The sequence below is a fragment of the Macaca nemestrina genome, chromosome 7, assembly GCF_043159975.1.
Source record: "Macaca nemestrina isolate mMacNem1 chromosome 7, mMacNem.hap1, whole genome shotgun sequence".
In the NCBI taxonomy this organism is placed as follows: Eukaryota; Metazoa; Chordata; class Mammalia; order Primates; family Cercopithecidae; genus Macaca; species Macaca nemestrina.
Genome location: NC_092131.1, coordinates 131,765,218 through 131,784,049, shown reverse-complemented (window position 1 = coordinate 131,784,049; position 18,832 = coordinate 131,765,218). Strand labels below are relative to the sequence as shown.

The 18,832-nt window shown below is 46.3% G+C and overlaps 1 protein-coding gene across 16 annotated transcripts in view; it reads right to left on the bottom strand.

Moving 5' to 3' along the window:
• Positions 1-12,902: 12,902 nt before the first annotated feature.
• The window catches only part of LOC105487712 (TLE family member 3, transcriptional corepressor), a 50,219-nt gene continuing 44,289 nt past the window's right edge, over positions 12,903-18,832 (bottom strand). For all 16 annotated transcript variants that reach the window (XM_011751279.3, XM_011751268.3, XM_011751286.3 and 13 more), the window contains 4 exons: positions 18,014-18,161; positions 17,156-17,306; positions 16,175-16,251; positions 12,903-14,883 (listed from right to left, as the gene is read on the bottom strand). In XM_011751279.3, coding sequence (XP_011749581.1) covers positions 14,776-14,883; positions 16,175-16,251; positions 17,156-17,306; positions 18,014-18,161 — 484 coding nt within the window. In that variant the 3' untranslated portion in view covers positions 12,903-14,775. The remainder of the gene's footprint in view (positions 14,884-16,174; positions 16,252-17,155; positions 17,307-18,013; positions 18,162-18,832) is intronic.

Sequence of the window (18,832 nt, the reverse complement as noted above, 5' to 3'; positions counted from 1 at the left end):
AGGGCCACACAGCCCTGCTCAAGATGCACAATCCCCTGAATTCCCCAAGAAGAACTGAAAGAGGAAGCTGAGGAGGGGTGGTGGAGGCTGGGGATGGGGTGAGAAGCTCTGCAACACAGAAACACTCAAGAGTCAAGAAGCCTGGGTTTTCGTTTCAGTCTTGACTGGAGGTTGTGTGAAGTTACCCATTCCTTCGTTCTGCACATGGTGCAAGGCATGTGCACTGGGGATACCAGAGGGACTGAGCCTGACAGAGGTCCTGCTTCCATGAAACTTTCTACTCCAAGTCTCTGTGCTCTCTGGACCGCAGTGTCCCCATCTGTAACAAAGATATTGGACTAGATCTGGCTTTCCCAAGCTGTGGCACGGCGGAGAGTTTTGTAAGAAAGATGACAAGGCATTGAAAACCATGGGCTGCAGAGCAGGAAATTATTCTCTTCCCAATTCTCATTCAATTGTTTCTGATTTGGACAAGGAGCAAGTTTCACTTGGGTGCGAATGGGTCCAGCGCAGCTCTCAAACACTGGGTCATCTCCCTTTTTTAAAAAGGAAGGAGTGGCCGGGCGCGGTGGCTCAAGCCTGTAATCCCAGCACTTTGGGAGGCCGAGGCGGGTGGATCACGAGGTCAGGAGATCGAGACTATCCTGGCTAACATGGTGAAACCCCGTCTCTACTAAAAATACAAAAAACTAGCCGGGCGTGGTGGCGGGCGCCTGTAGTCTCAGCTACTTGGGAGGCTGAGGCGGGAGAATGGCGTGAACCCGGGAGGCGGAGCTTGCAGTGAGCCGAGATCACGCCACTGCACTCCAGCCTGGGAGACACAGCGAGACTCCGTCTCAAAAAAAAATAAAAAAAAAAAATAAATAAAAATAAAAAGGAAGGAGTGAGAAGAACTTGAGGCACCGCTATTTAGAATTCTTTTCATTGCATTTACAAGTATGCAGACTTTTAAATTTAAGATAAGGAATATTGGTATTTTATTTATGATAATATATAAAATTTCCTTTTAAAATACTTACATTTAGGCTTTAAAAAGTAAATTTATTTTTAAAAACCTATCAGGTAAATCATAGGCAAATATCATTAGATGACTGCGATTCTTTGATTGAGTAGATCTAGGTAGCTCTGCCCATGTTGGTGGGCAGGACTTAGTGTCCTGAACACCTGCGCCTCCTGGAACTGAGCCAGCAGGGCCAGAGGAGGGTGCCTCACACTGATAGAAAGGTGATGGTGAGTCAAGTAGCAGTCTTGGGTAACATCTGTCCTTAGGGCTTCCTGGAGACTAGGGAGTGTGTCCCCAAACAAGCTTGAATGCAAATTACTTTCGTCGACAAACAAGCTGATCTACATAGTGCATGCACAGCAGTTGGCAGCAGTTTCCAAATAGTGCCCTGCACAGAGGGATGGCCTCTCTGCGGTGTTCAGCAAAGTGATTCAGTACTGTGGGCTTCCTTCCTCCTCTCTTCCTCCCTCCCTCCACCTGCTGACCCTCCTGGGAGGCACTAGAGGTTCTCTAAGGAGTAGCTCCAGCTCTAGCACAAGGAATCTACAAACTCTTCAGGCTCATCCAAGGACAAACTAGCTCAGAACTGCAGAGAGGTAAGCAGTTCAGGGACTGGCATGTTTAAAATGCCTTTCCCTCTCTAAACCTACAACTCCGATGCACCCTTAAACACCGAGTCAAATGTGACCTCCTCTGGAAAGCCTTCATGAATACTTGCCCTTTTTTACCCTTCTGAGAGTTGCCTCTTTCCCCCTGATGAGGACCCCCACAATATGCTGTATATTTCATGCCCCTAGCCTCCAACACCAGGTCTGCTCTGTCTATATTTATTGAATTAACGCATGGGTGTATGGGCCGATATGCTTGGCTTACAATCCTGAACTAATTTTCAGATTCTATTCACTCTACTTCTCCTTTTAAGGAAAGGAAACTTTTCATTGAAAGCATTCTTTTGGGCATTTAGTAACTATTTACCAAACACCTATCACATGACAGGTACTCCATTAGGAATTGGGAATAGAGAAGTGAACCAAACTTGATCTCTGCCCTCAAGAAATTCACGGTTGGTTGGAAAAATGAGGCAAGCAGCAAATGAATAGCAACAAGGGAAGGATTTGAAATTCATCTTCACTTAGATGTAAACCACTCAGAATTTAATCTACTTAGCAAGGAGATACAGATAGCAGATCAATGAGGTTAAGTAAAAAACCCTGTAACCCTGAATTTGAATTAGAAGCCTCAGTAGACCTCATGGTGTTAACAAATATATAAATAAGCACATATGCATTTCTCAGCTTTGCTACTGAAAAGGCCTAGAAACGATGATCATTTCATTAGCATCAAGCACCCAGATTATGGTCTCTGAATACCATTTTCCACTAAAAAGAACCAAGGTTCATTGGAAAAATGGCCAATTCCACATCCAGGATGGAAAATGTACAAGATAAGCCAGGGACATTGTCTTTTACCAGAAAGCATGGAAGCTCTCAAAGACTAGTCTGGTCATATTATAAAGACTCAGGAGACATCTTCAAGAGGATCCCCAAATAGGATGATTTCAGAAGCAATAAAGATAACTCCACTTGCCTCAAACATATCAAATATGTTTAAATTCACACATTCATAATGTTTTAAAAAAGAATACCTCATTGGTCAATTGTTGAGGATACTGAAGAATTAACTTATTATTTTGAAAATTGGCAAATAAAACAAATGAATCAAGCATTCATCTTGCCTTTCCTGTACGAACTGTACTTCAAGGTAAACAAATGGTTGGTGAGGGGCAGTTTCTCTTTATAGCAATATTCAAGCAAATATTGCAATTGGAATCATCCTTATGCAGCCCCTAATGAGTTAATGAATCTACACAATGGTCATCAGTGACTGCTAACATACAAAAGGAGAAATATCTAGCTACTATGTGTTTCCTAATGAATCTATGAAGAATTCTGCCTCCCTCCAAAATCAAGCCTGGATCTAATCAAGCTCCAAGATCTAACTACAATTTAGCAATCAGCAAAATTCAGATTATGTGAAGCTCTAAGGACAATTTTTTTTTTTTCCCAGTAAATAAATGTGTGTATGGTTGTGGTATGAGAGAGAGAATGTGGTATGAAGGAGGAATCTAAAAGACATATCAATTGTGCTTGCTCTGTGTGGATCTTATTTGGATTCTAATTCAAATAAATATACTTTGTAAAAAGACTTATGAGACAATTGGGGATCTCTGAATACAGATTGGATATTTGATGATATGAGAAGTTATTTTTTAGGTTTAGTGGTATTTGGTTACATTTTCAAAACAGGTCTTACCTTTTGGAAATAGTAAAATATGTGCTAATTTAATGATGAAATGTCTGGAATTAGATGCATAACACTCCAGCGGTGGTGACTGGTGGAGATGGGTGGGGTATAGATAAAAGAAGATTAGCCCTGAGTTGATAACTGTTGAAGCTGGTTGATGGGCACATGGAGATTCATTATTCTGTTCTCTCTACTTCTCTATCTGTTTGGCATTTTTCATAATGAAAAGCTAAACAAGTCTAATCCATGCTGTCTCTGCATGAGAGCACTGCCCCTGCACACTCACAAAATCATTAGAACCACAAAACAGCCACACTGGAGAGGACCCAGGGATTGATTATTCACCTGCCTTCAAGCAACACATAAAGGATGAGAAGATCAAGGACCGGAGAGATCCTGTGTTGTGACTAAGGTGATGTGGTGAGCCCGGGGCTTTGCTCTCTGCCACTGGGCTTGGGCACCCCCACCCAAGGCCCCCTTTGAGTCACCAGAAACTATAACGGGGGCGAGTTCTTTTTGGCTTTTTAAAAAAATCTTTAATTATGAAATATTTCAAGCATCGCAAAGTACGGAAAATAACACGACACTTCTAAAGCCACCACGCAGATTTTTAAAATGTGAACATTTTAACATTCTCTAGAGTTTCTAAAAAGTAATAAAATGTGATAGGTACAGCTGGACTCCCACTGACCCTTCCCTTTCTTCTCTCCCCACAGATAACCATTATCCTGGTGGTGTGGGGTGCTCTTTCTACTCATATATATATACATACACATATTACTCATATATATATATGCTCAAATATAGAATTGTTTTGTGGATTTCTATTTTATATAAATAGTATCACATCATGTATTTCCTTCCACAACTTGCTCTTTTCACACAACATTGTGTTTTTGAGATTTATCCAAACTGATACAGAAAGATCTAGCTTATGCATTTTAATGCCTATGTACAATTTTATTATAGGAAAATGCATAGATCTTTTAAAATCCATTTATCCATTAATGGACAGGTTGTTTCTAATTATATTTGCTCAAACAAGGAGGCAATGAAGATTCTGTACATATCTCTTCATGGAGTTGTTGACGAGTTTCTCCAGGGTGCATACCTGGAAGTAGATTTGGTGGGTCACAGGGTTGTGCTATTCCTCCTTCATGATTGCCAAATTGCTTGGCAAGGGTAACATATTAGTAATAGTAATAGTTGTTTGGCAACCACAAAGTGGTTGAACCAATTTATGCTCCCAAAGTGTTTGACAATACTAGTCATTCACCACCCTCGTGGAAGCTTCATATGATCAAACTCGAAAACTTGCCAGTCTAAGGGGAACAGGTCGTTCCATTTCATTTTGTTTTGTAAATTTGCATTTCCCTGCTAGCTGGTGAGATGAGGCATTTTCACGTGTTTATTGAGCATTTCTGCTTCCTCTCCTGTGAATCACCTGTTTCTGTCCCCTACCCATTTTCCTCTTGAGTTGTTGGCTTTCAGTGTACTGATTTGGAATAATTCATTATCTATTCCAGACACCACTTTCTTCGGTCAGTTACAGGTATTGTGTTTATGTTTTTTCATGTTTTGTTACTTTATGGTATCTCTTGTTGTACAGGTATTTTAAAATTTAATATCATCAAATTGATCTCTCTTTATTTTATTATAGCTTTTGCTTACTGTCTTGTTCAATAATTTTTCCCATCCTCTGAGTCCTCAGGTTGTTCTCCAATATTCTGTACTATAAGCTTAAAAACCTTAATCCTTCGAGAATTTATTTTTGTGTACTGTGTGAGGTAGGGATCCATTTTCCCACCATGAAGATGGCCTGTTGCTCCAGAACTTTTTGCTGAATAGTGCTTTTCTCCACTGATGCATAATACCATCTATGTGATAGTCACATTCTCACCTATACAGCAGTCTACTTATGGACTCTCTATTCAGCTCCATTGGTCTATTTGTCTACACACGCAGCAAGAGCACACTTTCCTGCTTACTGTAGCTTTACAGTAAGTCTTGATATCTGGCAGGCCAAGTCCTCCTCCCTTATTTCTTTTCAAAATTATATTTGCTATTCTTGGTCCCTTACTCTTCATATAAATTTTGGTATCAGATTATCAAATTACACAGAAAACATTCCATTTGGATTTGTTTAACATTGTATTTATAAATAGCTGTAAAAGACAGCTTCTTAAATGAAAAAACTCATAAATGACTTTCTTATAAATGACTATGGCATAATTTGTGATCTACAGAGGTCTTTTTACATTTAAATATTTAATATAATTTTGTATTTTTATCCTTAAAGATCTTACATAGCTTTACTTGGATTGACTCATAGGTAGCATTTATTGCTATTATAAATGCATTTTTCTTCACATTTTCTAATTGGTTGCTGCTTATGAATAGGAATGCTATTGATTAATGAAATTTGATCTGGGATCCAGCAACTTGACTAAACTCTCTTATTAAACAGTTTTATATTCTGTTTATATCGAGTCACATTATCTGCAATTAATTACAACTTTTTTTCTTTTGCTTCAATCATGATACTTTTATTTATTCTTTTTTTTTTTATGTTATCCTATTGCATTGGCTAGATCCTCCAGCACAATGTTGAACAGAAACAGTAATAATGAATAATCTTGTGTTTAAAAAATTTTTGTTTAGAGATGGGATCTTGCTACATTGCCCAGGCTAGTCTCAAACTCCTGGGCTCAGGTGATCCTCCTGCCTCAGACTCCCAAGTAGCTAGAACAACAGGTACACACTGCTGTCCTGGCTTATTGTTTTTATGACCTTAATATGATGCTTCTGAAACTTCACTGTTTTTTTTTTTTTTTTTTTTTTTTTTTTTTTTTTTTTGAGACGGAGTCTCACTCTGCTGCCCAGGCTAGAGTGCAGTGGCCGGATCTCAGCTCACTGCAAGCTCCGCCTCCCGGGTTTACGCCATTCTCCTGCCTCAGCCTCCCGAGTAGCTGGGACTACAGGCGCCCGCCACGTTGCCCGGCTAGTTTTTTGTATTTTTTTAGTAGAGACGGGGTTTCACCGTGTTAGCCAGGATGGTCTCGATCTCCCGACCTCGTGATCCGCCCGTCTCGGCCTCCCAAAGTGCTGGGATTACAGGCTTGAGCCACCGCGCCCGGCGAAACTTCACTGTTATCTATTATTTGGCTGCAGGTCTGATATAGCTCTCCATTGTCAGACTAAAGTTTTCTTTGATTCCTGGTTTGTAACTTTAAGGGAGTCATGAATGGGTGTTAAATTTTGTAAAATGCTCTATCTGCTTCTTTTTACTGGTAAAACTTCCCAAGACTTCCAGGTGTTCTAGAAAATAATTTGTGGCCTCCAATAGTTGCTTGTAGGGTTCTATGTCTCAAGCTTGTTAATTATGTTGTTCATATCTTTTATAACCTTATAAATTTCTCTCAGCTTGATCTACCGGTTCCTCTTAGTGGTATGATAAAACTTCCCATTCCTCCTTGTAATTCGGTCCATTTTTGCTTTATGTAGTTTTTCGGTATTGTTCTGAGCTAGGGATCCCCACTCTGCCTTTAAAGTCTTTTATTTATCACATTAAATGATTCCCTTTTCTTTCATGTAGGCTAGCAAAATTGTTTTATTTTAATTTTATACAATATGTCTGTGTTCACATGGTCAAAGGGAATCCTTGTTAGCTTGCTGTTTCATTTTTCGGAATTGGAAATTCTAGGCCCAATCTTTTCATCTTCCAACCTGTTGCCACCAAACACTTGCACAGGGCAGCTTCCATCTGTGATACCCTGGAGAGACAAGGCCATAGCCCCATCCTCACTCCCTCTCTTGCCTCAGCAGTCAGCAGCTCCCAAGGGCCCACTTCTGACCTGTCTGAGAGGGGCACTGAGTCCGGGTCAGGTTGAGCACATGTAGGGTTTTCTGGGCATTCACAGAGGTACTCAAATGGATGTAAGGAAGGTCTGATCTAGGCAGGGGAGCTTCTGTCTCTTGGCTTTTCTTCCCATACTCTTCCACTTAAGATCACTGATCTCCTCTGCCCATGGGATCAGTTCTGTCCAAGCTTCTGCTCCAGTCCTCATGAGGCAGGCAGTCCACCAGTCATCCTCCACTCACCCACCAATCCTCTCATCCACTCATCCATCCACCTATCCATTCATTGATCATTTCCACCACCCATTCATCTGTCCATCCATCCCACCATTCATCTATCCATCCATCCATCTACCCATCCATCCATCCACTCATTTATCCATCCATCCATCCATCCATCTACCCATTCATCCATCCACTCATTTATCCATCCATCCATCCATCCATCCATCCATCCATCCATCCATCCATCCATCCAGCAGCAGTGTCATAGAAACCTTACAAGTTGTGTGACCTTGGGGAACTTGAACTTCGGTTCTCTCATCCATAAAATGAGTATAATAATAGCAATGACCTCATAAGTCAGTTATGAGAATTAAATTAAACAATATTTATGAAGCACTGATTGACATGCACTAGCACTCTAGAAATATTAGTGTATTATCTTCATCACACACTCACTGATTCACCCAACTAACATTTTCCTGAGTACCTACAATGCACTAAGCACTGGAAATACAAGACAAAGTCGCTGTTCTGAGAGTCCACTGTGTGGTGGGAGGGTCAGTTGGGCATCAGGAGACAACATATCATTAAAGTAATACAGATGGTCTTTGACTTACAGTGGGGTTATGTCCCAATAAACCCATTGTAAGTTGAAAAAATTCTAAGTCAAAAATGCATTTAACGTCTGTAATTTGGGAGGCTGAGGCAGGTGGATCATGAGGTCAGGAGTTCGAGACAAGCTTGGCTAAGATGGTGAAACCCCATCTCTACTAAAAAATACAAAAATTAGCCGTGTACGGTGGCGGGCACTATAATCCCAGCTACTTGGGAGGCTAAGGCAGGAGAATCTCTTGAACTCGGGAGGTGAAATTTGCAGTGAGCCAAGATTGTGCCACTGCACTCTAGCCTGGGCGACAGAGCAAGACTCCATCTCAAAAAAAAAAAAAAAAAAAAAAAAAAGCATTTAATACCCAATAAACCCATCATAAAATCGAAAGTCCTAAGTAGAACCATCTGTAGTCATACTAACATTGTGCTTGGTATGTGCTACCTAAAGTTGGGAGAGAACACTCTGAGAGCACCAAGGAGTAGGGAAGTGGGCAGTCAGGGAAGGCTTCCTGGAAGAAGTGACATTAAGGCCTACTCCTGAAGAATGAGCAGAAATTCAAAGAAGGATGCACCGCATTCCAAGCTGAAAGAGAAGCACACGCAAAACCTAAAAAGGGAGAGCATTGCTTTTCAGGGCATTGGAAGTACTGTGCTGCTGGTGTGTGAAGGGAAACAAGATAAGTGGGGAGGGATGACTTTAAAGATACAGGGCCCACACCTGGATGAGTTAAGGGTGAGATGTGCTGTGCAGAGGGCCAGTGAGGGGCTCCGAGCCGGGCAATGATGGGGCCAGATGTGCAGTTAAAAAGGTAACTGTGTGAGTGTGGTGAGAGCTTAGAATAGGTATATTACCCAAGGAAGGAACTGATCATACACCATGATCCAGTCACAGATCCCCGGGTCTTCTAATGCCAATTGTGTTAGGGACTCAGAGCCCTGGGGCATTATCATGGGCATTCTCAGACATGGAATTTCAGCCTCCCTCCATCTTCTCCCCATTCCGCTGCCTCTTCTGGTTCAGGCTGGAACTGTGGTCTCTGCCCAGCTCCCTCCTCTGGTTTCACCTGCCTGCTCAGCAAGAATCCTAGCCCAGCTTCTGGCCTGGAGGATACTGGTGGGGGTGAGGGGTGGGGAAGTTGCAGCAAGAACTGGGACGTAAGAAGGCTGGATGGAGCTGGAGGGAGGAGCAAGAACTAGATGGGTTAGGTAGGGATGCATTGTTGGGACTGTGCTCTCTTTTACCCCAGGCCTTAGCACATGCTGTTCCTTCCACCTGGAACACTTTTCTTTGAACTTTTCATTGCCATGCCCATGGTATTCTTCACTTCTGTTTAACTCTTGGTCCTTCCAGGACCCTCTTGCTCTGCCCTTCCATACTCAAGTCAATGCTTCAGCTATGTGTGGTGGCATCTGGTTTGCACCTTCACGTATCTCATGGAGTGGGAATTGTCAGTTTCTATGTTTTCTCCCAGTTGGCTGAGAGCTCTGAGGGCAGGCACTATTTTTGCATCTTAGCATCGAGAACCATGCCAGGCACATATTAGATTCTCACGATATAAACATTGGTAGGATGGATGGGTGAATAGGATGGCAGATGGATGGAAGAGTGAATGAAGGGGTGTATGGATAAATGTGCAGGTAGGTAATAGATGGGTGGATAAATAGATGGATAGAAGGCTGGGCAAGATGGGTGGGTGGGTGAGTTCTAGGAAGTTCTTGAGGCAGGAGGCTGGTTTCCATGACTGTTCTGGGCCATCTCCTTTCCATGAGTCATTTCCTTACCAGTCCTGTTGGTAGAGCAGCAGGAAGACTCATTCCCTGGATATTTATCCTCCAAGCAACATCGAGTCCTATAAGCTGGGCAGCTCCCTCCCAGCTTTCTGTCCTCCAAATGAGTGTGCTAAGGGTTTAGGGGAGGGGGATGTGTTTCATCATAATGTTGGCTTGGACTCTGTGAGTCATGGTAAGTCACTTGCTCATGGTAAGTCACTTGCCCTCTCTGGGACTTAATTGCCCCATCTATAAAATTGGGCTTAGTATAGATGTCTCTTCAAATATGAAAGGTCCAATTTTGGTATAATGTTTTAAAATGCTCCATTAATCATACAATTTTTTTAAAAGTTCAGATTTGTTTGCTTTATATTAAAAATGATGCTCATTTGTAAACACTGAATAAGTTATCGGGGGAAAAAATTACACTTGTATCATCATGGGCTATTTGACGGCCAGTATCTAACATTCAGCAGGTTTGCTAAGGACTCTTCTCACTCCAGCATCCAGATCTCTGTGTCTCCATACCTTCTCAGAGACCCTACAAGTTACATAATTACTGCCCACGCTGGGGTTGGGGCCACCTGGGGGCAGGGAACAGTGCTGTGACTCAGAGGGAAGCTAGAAAGGGTGGCTTTTTCAGCTCTTGCCAGAGATGACCCAAACATTTTTTTTGAGACAGTCGCGCTCTGTCGCCTAGACTGGAGTACAATGGCATGATCTGGGTTCACGGCAACCTCTCTCTCCCGAGTTCAAGTGATTCTCCTGCGTCAGCCTCCTGAGTAGCTGGGATTACAGGCGCCTGCCACCAGGCCCAGCTAATTTTCATATTTTTAGTAGAGATGGGGTTTCACCATGTTGGCCAGGCTGGTCTCAAACTCCTGACCTCAGGTGATCTGCCCGCCTCGGCCTCCCAAAGTGCTGGGATCACAGGAACAAGCCACCTCGCCCAGCCCATTTGTTTATAATTTGATGGGAACTAAAACCATTAAACCTGGCCTCTGACAACTATGGTCCTCCATTTTCAAAAAAACATATATTGCTTTGAGCAAAAACAGCACAATAGAATTGAAAACACTCCAGACATCATTTCCCTTCTCTGGGCTCCAGTTACTGAGCATCCGATGCCCTGGATATCACACCAGACACTGCGAATTAGGATAATCCCAAACTGGTGAAAGCTCATCATTCACTAGCACTGCCCTGGGCTGATGAGATCCTGTGCACTGCACTCCAGGGAAGTTAGTCTAGGTGGGAAGAGACAAGCAAATAGGTGCAGGGACCATGTTGTCAATGCTATGGTTGCTACAAGCCTGGATTTCTGCATAAGAGGAAAGGAACCCTTAGAGGGTGACAAAGAAAGGCTAGAAAAATGGCATCAAGGCCTCCTGTCACCCTGTTAAGTAAAAAGGGGTAACGTGGGGGGATTAAGTATGGAAATAGCTTTGCCATGGAGTGGGCCCCTTCTCTTAGACTGGAATGCTTCCCAAATACTGATGTGCACAGGAATCGCGGCAGCGTGTTAAAATGTAGATTCTGCTTCGGTAGGACTGAGGGAGCTCATTCTAGATTTCTAACCAGCTCCCAGATGTGGTTTGTGCCGCCAGCCAGGGTTGGGTGGAAAGCAATGGAGAGGTGGTGGGTGGGGAGAGGCAGCAGGAGGAAGCATGTGCAGTGAGAGGTTCAGTGCAGGGGAGGCGCAGTGTGCTGGCATTAAGGACAGCAGCAGTGGGAACACAGGTCAAATGAAGGAAGGGGCTGTACTGTCTCCCCCATCTCGAACAGTGAGCTTCTATGGCAGGGACTGAATCTTGGTCATCTCTCCATCCTTGACTGTGCCCAGGAAATCTCAGTGAACAGCCTTGCAGAGGTTCAGTCTCTCCTCAAAGAGTAACACTGGTCTTGCTTTCTAGTAGGACAAGCCTGGAGGGCGAGTATTCCCTGAAGGACATTTTCCTCTTCTCCCAAACCTGGGCCTGCAAGCCCCAATTCCACCCTGATCTTGGCACCCATGGGTAACCTCATGCTCTTGACAAACACACAGTCTTATTCTGGCCGGAGCCTGCTCCCAGCCTCCCAGCCCTCTTGCATTGCCTAGAGATGGACACACGAGAAAGGCACGGTCCAAGGTGCACTGTTTTCCTCACACCCCTGCAACCAGTTGAGGCAGAGCTGTAACCCACTGCAGCCTCAGTCCGGTCCCTTCTACCTGCTGGCTTTGTCTCCTCCATAAGCCTGAGAGGACCTCCCTCTCCAGCTAAATGACCCCTCTGTGTGGAGAGAGGCCAGCTGTCCTTTCTAGTCATAAAGACGGGGCTGTATGCTGAGATTGTCATTCCTCTTTTTTTTTAATGTTAGATTCCCTTTCTTGTATGAAATGACAGCAGGCAATTGTGCTGATTGAGAATGACTTTGACAAAATAAGGAGTTGGAAATCATGTTAATCTCCAGTGCCCTGAGCGCTTTCGCTAATGGGTGCACGAAATCCAAGCGCCTGGGTACCGCCCCTGGGAATGGGCACCAGCATTCTCCTCTTCCCTCCCAGCCCCCAACTCCCTCCCTGGGGACAATGACCTGCATTTCTGGGTCTGCCCCTTCTGCAAATGCTTCCTTCTGAATCATCCAAAAACACGCCCTTGTGAACTAGAGATCGAAGATCTCCTTGTCCCACCTAAACATGTTAAGTTTAAAATAAAATGGTGCAGGTTTCCAGGGTCCAGATGCTCAAAGACACTTTGCAGTTTCGCTTCAAGTTCATTACATTTAATTTTTTTCCAAAAAAGTTTTGCATTGACAGCTGTACAATACTTTGGTGTTAACCTGTGGTCTTCCTTCCCCTCAGTGAACTCTGCCCTGTCCATCTGTCCAGAGGAAGTCTTAGCTCCTACCCCACACCCTCCCTGGCGCTTGGATGGGAGGTGACGCAGTGTGGGATTGTGAAACCCCCGCTGCGCTGTTGGGTATCTGGGGGGCGGGGGGAGCAGCGCGTGGGAATGCTGTGAGATAAGAAGAGCTCACATGGACGGGAAATGGCCCAGGCTCCAGAATGTGAGAGCGACACTGGCCTGGCTGTTTTCCTGCGGGGGGGACTGACAAACTGGGGGTTGAGGCAATTAAGACGCAACAATCAAACCAACCTTTAAATAGTAACTTTTAAAAATATAAAAACAGTTCAGTACAATGACTTTTCATTCTTTTTTTCTTCAGGAATAACTTTCTTCTACCCTCACCCTCCCTTCTGGCTAGAGCCTTAGCAAGAGGTGGCAGACGGACATCTGAGGCCCAGAGAGACTCCGGATGCCCCACGCGCCCAGCCTTGGAGAGGCACAGGGTGTGGCGCCAGCCTCCACATCCCATGCCCGGTGCGCTCAGCTGGGGAGCAACCTCACTGAAGGTGGGTGGCGTTCCCTGGAGCCCCTCCCTCCTCCTCAGCAGACGGAATCACGCATTACAAAATAATCCATAAAAATGCGGTATAAAAATTATCTTCGATATGCTACATCCATGGAGAGCCCGCCACCAGGACTCACAGCGGCCTTTAGCTTTTCTTTAAAAGAAGAATAAGAAAAAAAGACCAAAAGGAAAAGAAACAAAAAAACAACCCAAATCCTAACACCTTAGAACATGGTACCGAAAGGTGGCACCTGCCAGAGGCGATAGTCTACCTAACCTGTCTGGGCCACGAGAGACTGCAATCTGCAAGAAATATCCACAGTGTGCCAGATCTGTGTCCCCCTCTCCCAGCCCCCAACCCCCACTGCCCTGCCCAGGGCGGAGGTGAGGGAGATCCTCCTTTCAGACTCACAACCCTGTAGGTTTAAACACTTTCCCCCCTCTAAGGGGAGAGGAAGAGGCTGTAGGCAGGAAGGGGGAGAAGGCATTTTATAAAAGGACATCACTTCTAATTCTTTTTATTCAAATTAAAAAAAAAAAAAAAAGCACCCACATCAGTTGCTATTTTTCTCTGGTAGCTCCCTGAGCTGAGTTGCTATGCTGTCTTCTAACTTTTTGTCCTTTTTAGGCTGTGTCCCAAGATTCAGAAGAGCTGGAGAGGGAGTTCCTTTGAACTTCCATTGCTCATAACAATAACTAAGTGTGCACCAAAGAGAAAGACCAGGCTGAGGAGGAGAGAGGGAAAGACCAAGAAAGAGAGACACAGAGAGGGCAAGAGGCAGCCAGAGTGCAAGAGACCACAGAAAGCTCTGTTTCTGCAGGCATCTGCCCGAACAGACCCCCATCTCAGTGCCTTCCATCCCTCAGTCTGGCCGGCTGGTGCTCAGTCCAGATGCCCAGACCCGTGTGGACGGACAGGTATTCCAGCAGGTACCTTGCGGCCAACCTGGTTGCCTTTTCCACAATCTAAGACTTTTCTCCTTATTCTTCAATTGGTTCCTCTCCCTGTCTCCTCTTCCCAGGTGAGAACATCTGTTTATTTAAAAAAAAAAAAAAAAAAGCCACCACCACGAGTGGATTACAAATACAGCAGGCGAAACACACGGTCAGAGTTTCCGGTGGGAAGGGGCCTCTCCCACTGGTCAGTCCGCAATAGGAGTCTGTTATTTACATTTTTCACAAAACTTGTGCACTGCACAATCGGCAAAAAGAGACCCCCTCCCCCAGCACAACAATGTGGTCCACTCCAGCATCCCCGACCCAAGGTGGGGCACAGGGCAAAAGAAAGGGGAAGAACAAAGAGACTCATGAGCGGGTCTGTGGGGAACCGGAGCCATAAGCCTCCAATAAATCTATTTGTAGCAACTGCCAGCATTGTTCAGGGGGAGGAGGAGGAGCAGAACCCATCCGAGTCTGTGAGACACATCAATCTAGGCCCAGAAGTCCAGATCGTGATGGGGCACGTGCCCTCTCAGCCGGCCGGAGCGCAGCCCCGAACGCGCGGCTGCTTGCGGCCCATCCTCCGCCATCCTCAGGGCCCCTCGCCTGGGGGTCTCCCTGTCAGAGCCGAGTCGGTTTCTCCCAGAGTTTGACAGCCCTGCTGGAGTTCTTGTTTAGTAGATGACCTCATAAACTGTGGCCTTCTTGTCACCAGAGCCTGTTACAATGTATTTGTCATCCGCCGAAATGTCACAACTCAAGACAGACGAGGATTCTTTAGACTGGAGGAGGAAGACGAGGAGAAGCAGCAGGAAGGCGTGGGGTGCGGGGAGAAAAAAGACAGGAATTCATTTTCCAGTGCTCAACACCATCTCGGTTCTCTTGGAAACAATCGCCCTCCTCTGCCCCTCTCTGATGCTCCAACCTGGAGCACAGTGCAGTGAAGAGGAGGTGGGGAGGCTTTAAACCACCCATGAAGCATTTTCAGGTAGAGCTCCCCTCCCACCTGCTTTTCCACAATGAAAAGCTCAGCAACAGTCTCCCATGTGATCTTTACAGTAAGTCCTAATGATCACAACAGGACGCTTTAGCACGAGCTTCTCTGAGTTTACAAATAGGAAGAAGCATTTCCGAGCTAGGAGCTGGCGTCAGCAGCTCAGGCCCACAGCCTGATGAGTTAGGAAAAGGATTGGCACCTGATGTTTGAAGCATGTGCTGTAACTAAAGACCCTAACAATGAGGTTTGACATGCTAGACACCAGACATTTCAGTCTGGGTCCAGAAAGTGGTATGTTGGCTGAGGGAGTGAGAGAGAACACAAGTGTGTGTGTGTGTGTGTGTGTGTGTGTGTGTGTGTGTGTGTGTGTGTGTGTGTGTGTGTGTGTGTGTGTGTGTGTGTGTGTGTGTGTGTGTGTGTGTGTGTGTGTGTGTGTGTGTGTGTGTGTGCGCGCGCGCGCGCGCACGAGAGAGAGAGAGAGAGAGGAAGAAAGTATGTGTGGGAGACTGAGTGTGCATGAGTAAATGAGTGTGAGTTTGATCATGTGTGGGAAAGAGTGCACGTGTGTGTGTGCATACGTGTGTGTGCCAAAGTGCAGTATGGCAGGCCCCAGATCCTGGTAGATTATAAAAAGCCTCTTCCTTTCCTCCTCTCTTTCCTGTCCATGTCCCTGCTGGTGCTGAATGGAGGTGGAAACACACACTCACTCCAGGAGGGAAGCTGCCCAGCGCACCTCCTGCAGGTGCTCAGCATCCAGCCCAGAGCAGAAACATTTATGCTACTCCTCGCTCTCCAAATCCGACAAGCAAATCCGACAAGCACCCCTGCTTAAACGCCCTTGCCCTCGGGGGTCAGAAGCCATTAGTAGCAGATCATATGTCTTGCTGGAGTCCCCAGGTCCTTGGGAGAACCCATCTTGCTCCCCCATCAGGTAGGGGTGGGGAGGGGACCAGGGCAGGTCTGATCCTGGCTCCAGGCTCCTCCTGTTCTTCCTCCTGCTATCCTCACTCCCATCACCACCGCCAAGTTTCAACTCTGGGAGGAACCCAGAGGAGGGCTCAGATGGTGGGCAGTACCTGGAATATGCTGGCTCCATAAGGCGTCCTCCAGGCGTTGAGAAGGTTATCTTTCCCAGTGCTCACGAACCACTTGCCTGCAGGTGGGATGCAAAGGCATGATCAGGTTGTAGCTCGCTGCCCTCTAAAGCAAGACCAGCCCCAGACATGACCAGCTGCCATAGAAAAGCAGTGAGAACTGCTAACTAGTATGACACTTCAATTTCGAGAGGCATTTTGCAAATGACACGTGGATACCTGGAGAAGGCCTTTCTTTGAAATCCAGGGGGAGGGCTGGGCGGGGCTAGGGTGGGAAAAGGTAGGATTTGAAGTTAATTGCAGTGATAACACTGCCCCGAAAGACTCTTGTTAAAGCCACTAAGGTTGACTGGCCTTTCTAAATTCTACTACTGGAAGGTGGCGGGAAATACCAAAAATATCCAAGCCCTGGGAGACTGGAGACCTGGCTGAAGACAGCAGTCAGTGGGCGCCCTTCCTCCAAGCAGGCACTCGGCCAGGGCTCTACATGTGTTAAAGCTCTGTTGCTCCCTGAAAGCCATGAACACCATGCTATTCCGGACCACAGAGGAAAATCCACTAGAGTTCAGAGAGGGTGAGATGTCCAAGACTGCACAGCTTGTCAGTGGAGGAGCAGACATTCCCATCCAAGGCTATCAGATGTCAAAGCCACTGGTTGTAACCACCAAGAGGAACTACCTGCACTGCTACTGTCCTGTTCCTTTGCCCCAAGCCTGCAAGAACTGGCTCTGGCCTAGTGTCCTGAGAGTTCAATAACTCACGGTGACATCTGCATCCGAGAAACAAGGATGGGGAACAAGATCACTAAAGGGTGCTGAAGGGGCACCAGCCCAGGGGTTAGGAGGCCTGGTTCCGGGGCCTGGCTCATTCTATAAGCTTTAGGCCCCTCTTCTGTCCTGTTGGGTCAGGCTGCCCTGGGCTCCCCACCCTACTCCATCAGGCCTGGGCCCATCCCAGGCTCACCGCAGTAGGCGAACTTGAGGGAGAGCACGCAGCTCTCGTGCAGGTGCAGCTGGTACTTGTCAGGCTTGGTGTGGTGCAGCACCTCCACGTTGCTGCTCTCCATGCCCACGGCCAGCCACTCCCCAGTGGGGCAGTAGCCCAGCGAGAAGATCTGCAGGCAGTGGGAGGGGAGACGGACTGAGCTCAGCATTCTTTGCCCTCAAGAGGAGGGCGGCTCCCAAAGGTGCTGCTCAGGTCCTCTGAGGCTCAGGGTCCCTCCCTACCCACCCAATAACCCAGGAGTATGGGAGGTCATTTTCCATCCCATTTTATAGGTGAGAAAGCACAGACATTTTGCATTCAAAGTTACTCTGTCTCTGTGACTTTCGTCTTTCCTTAAGAAAAAACTGAGTTAAAAAAAAAAGGCCTACTAAAATATTAAACATTTAAGATTAAAATATTAAAGTGGGGAATGCAAATAAGAAATAATAATCCCTGGCATTTCCCGAATGCTTTCTGTGAGTCGGGTTTATGGCTACGGTTTTTAGAGGGATCATTTCAGTGCCCACATCAGACCTAGGAGGGTGCTACTATTATTTCCATCTTGTGAATGAGGACGCCAAGGACAAAGTGCTCAATAGCAGCGGAGAAAGAAATCAAATTTCTACAGTTGGGCCAAAAGTGTCCAACCCCAAGGTCATCTCTGTCTGTTTCATTGCTGCTTCCTCCCAGAAGCCTTCCCAGATGGCTCAGGTTGGTCCCGAGTCTCTTGGCAATGGTCACTCTGTGAGGATCCCTTTGTCCCTGACCCAGCCACTGGGGCCCTGGAGGGAGGGAACACACTGCTCTTTGGGAAGGGAGGAGTCTTGGGCCGCACACCTGGGAAGTGAAGTCATGCTGCTGTAGCTGCCGGCCCTCCCGCAGGTCCCAGGAGCGCACCGTGTTGTCCAGGCCCCCTGTCCACAGTTTGGTGCCATCGTGGGAGATGTCTATGCAGCTGGCCCCGTCCGTGTGGCCCTGGAACTGCCTATGAAATCCAAGCAGGGAGGAGGATGAGCCCCGGGAACCACAGACTGCCAAGTGGCAGCCATCCCAGGGGCAGTCTGAGCAGAAGAGGAAACTGAGGCCCAGAAGAGTGCACTATGCACATGGTCCCTTAGTGAGCTTGCAGCAAAGCTAGCTCTGGCCTCTTTCCAGTTCCACAGAAGGGTTTGCCCCGGGACAAGTCCCATGGGAAATGGGGGGTGAAAAGGGGACCTCACACCAGGCTTCTGAGACTGAATCCCTCCAGGGTGGGCCTCTGGAGAAGGTGGAGCTGGAGGCTCAGGAAGGCCCTGGGGAAGCCATGTGTGAGATGACTGATAAAGAGAATGCAGGGCCTCACTGCCTTTAGGACACAGCTCCTTAGCCCGCACTCCATGCGCCCTCAATTTACCCTCTTAATCTATCTCTTCACCCTGCATGAACTATGGGGCTGAGGCCATCCATGAACACGTTGAATAACACACACAGCCCATGTATAAGAGTCAGCTGGGCCAGGCACCCCATCTGCTTTTGCACTGTAGCACTGTCAGAGGCAGATGCTCCATGTCACTGTTTTACACAGGAAGAAACTGAGCCGCAGGGGTTCAGCAACTTGCACTAGGTCATAGTGGAGGCAGGATTCAAACCCAGCAGTTTTGTCCTAAGGCTTGTCTA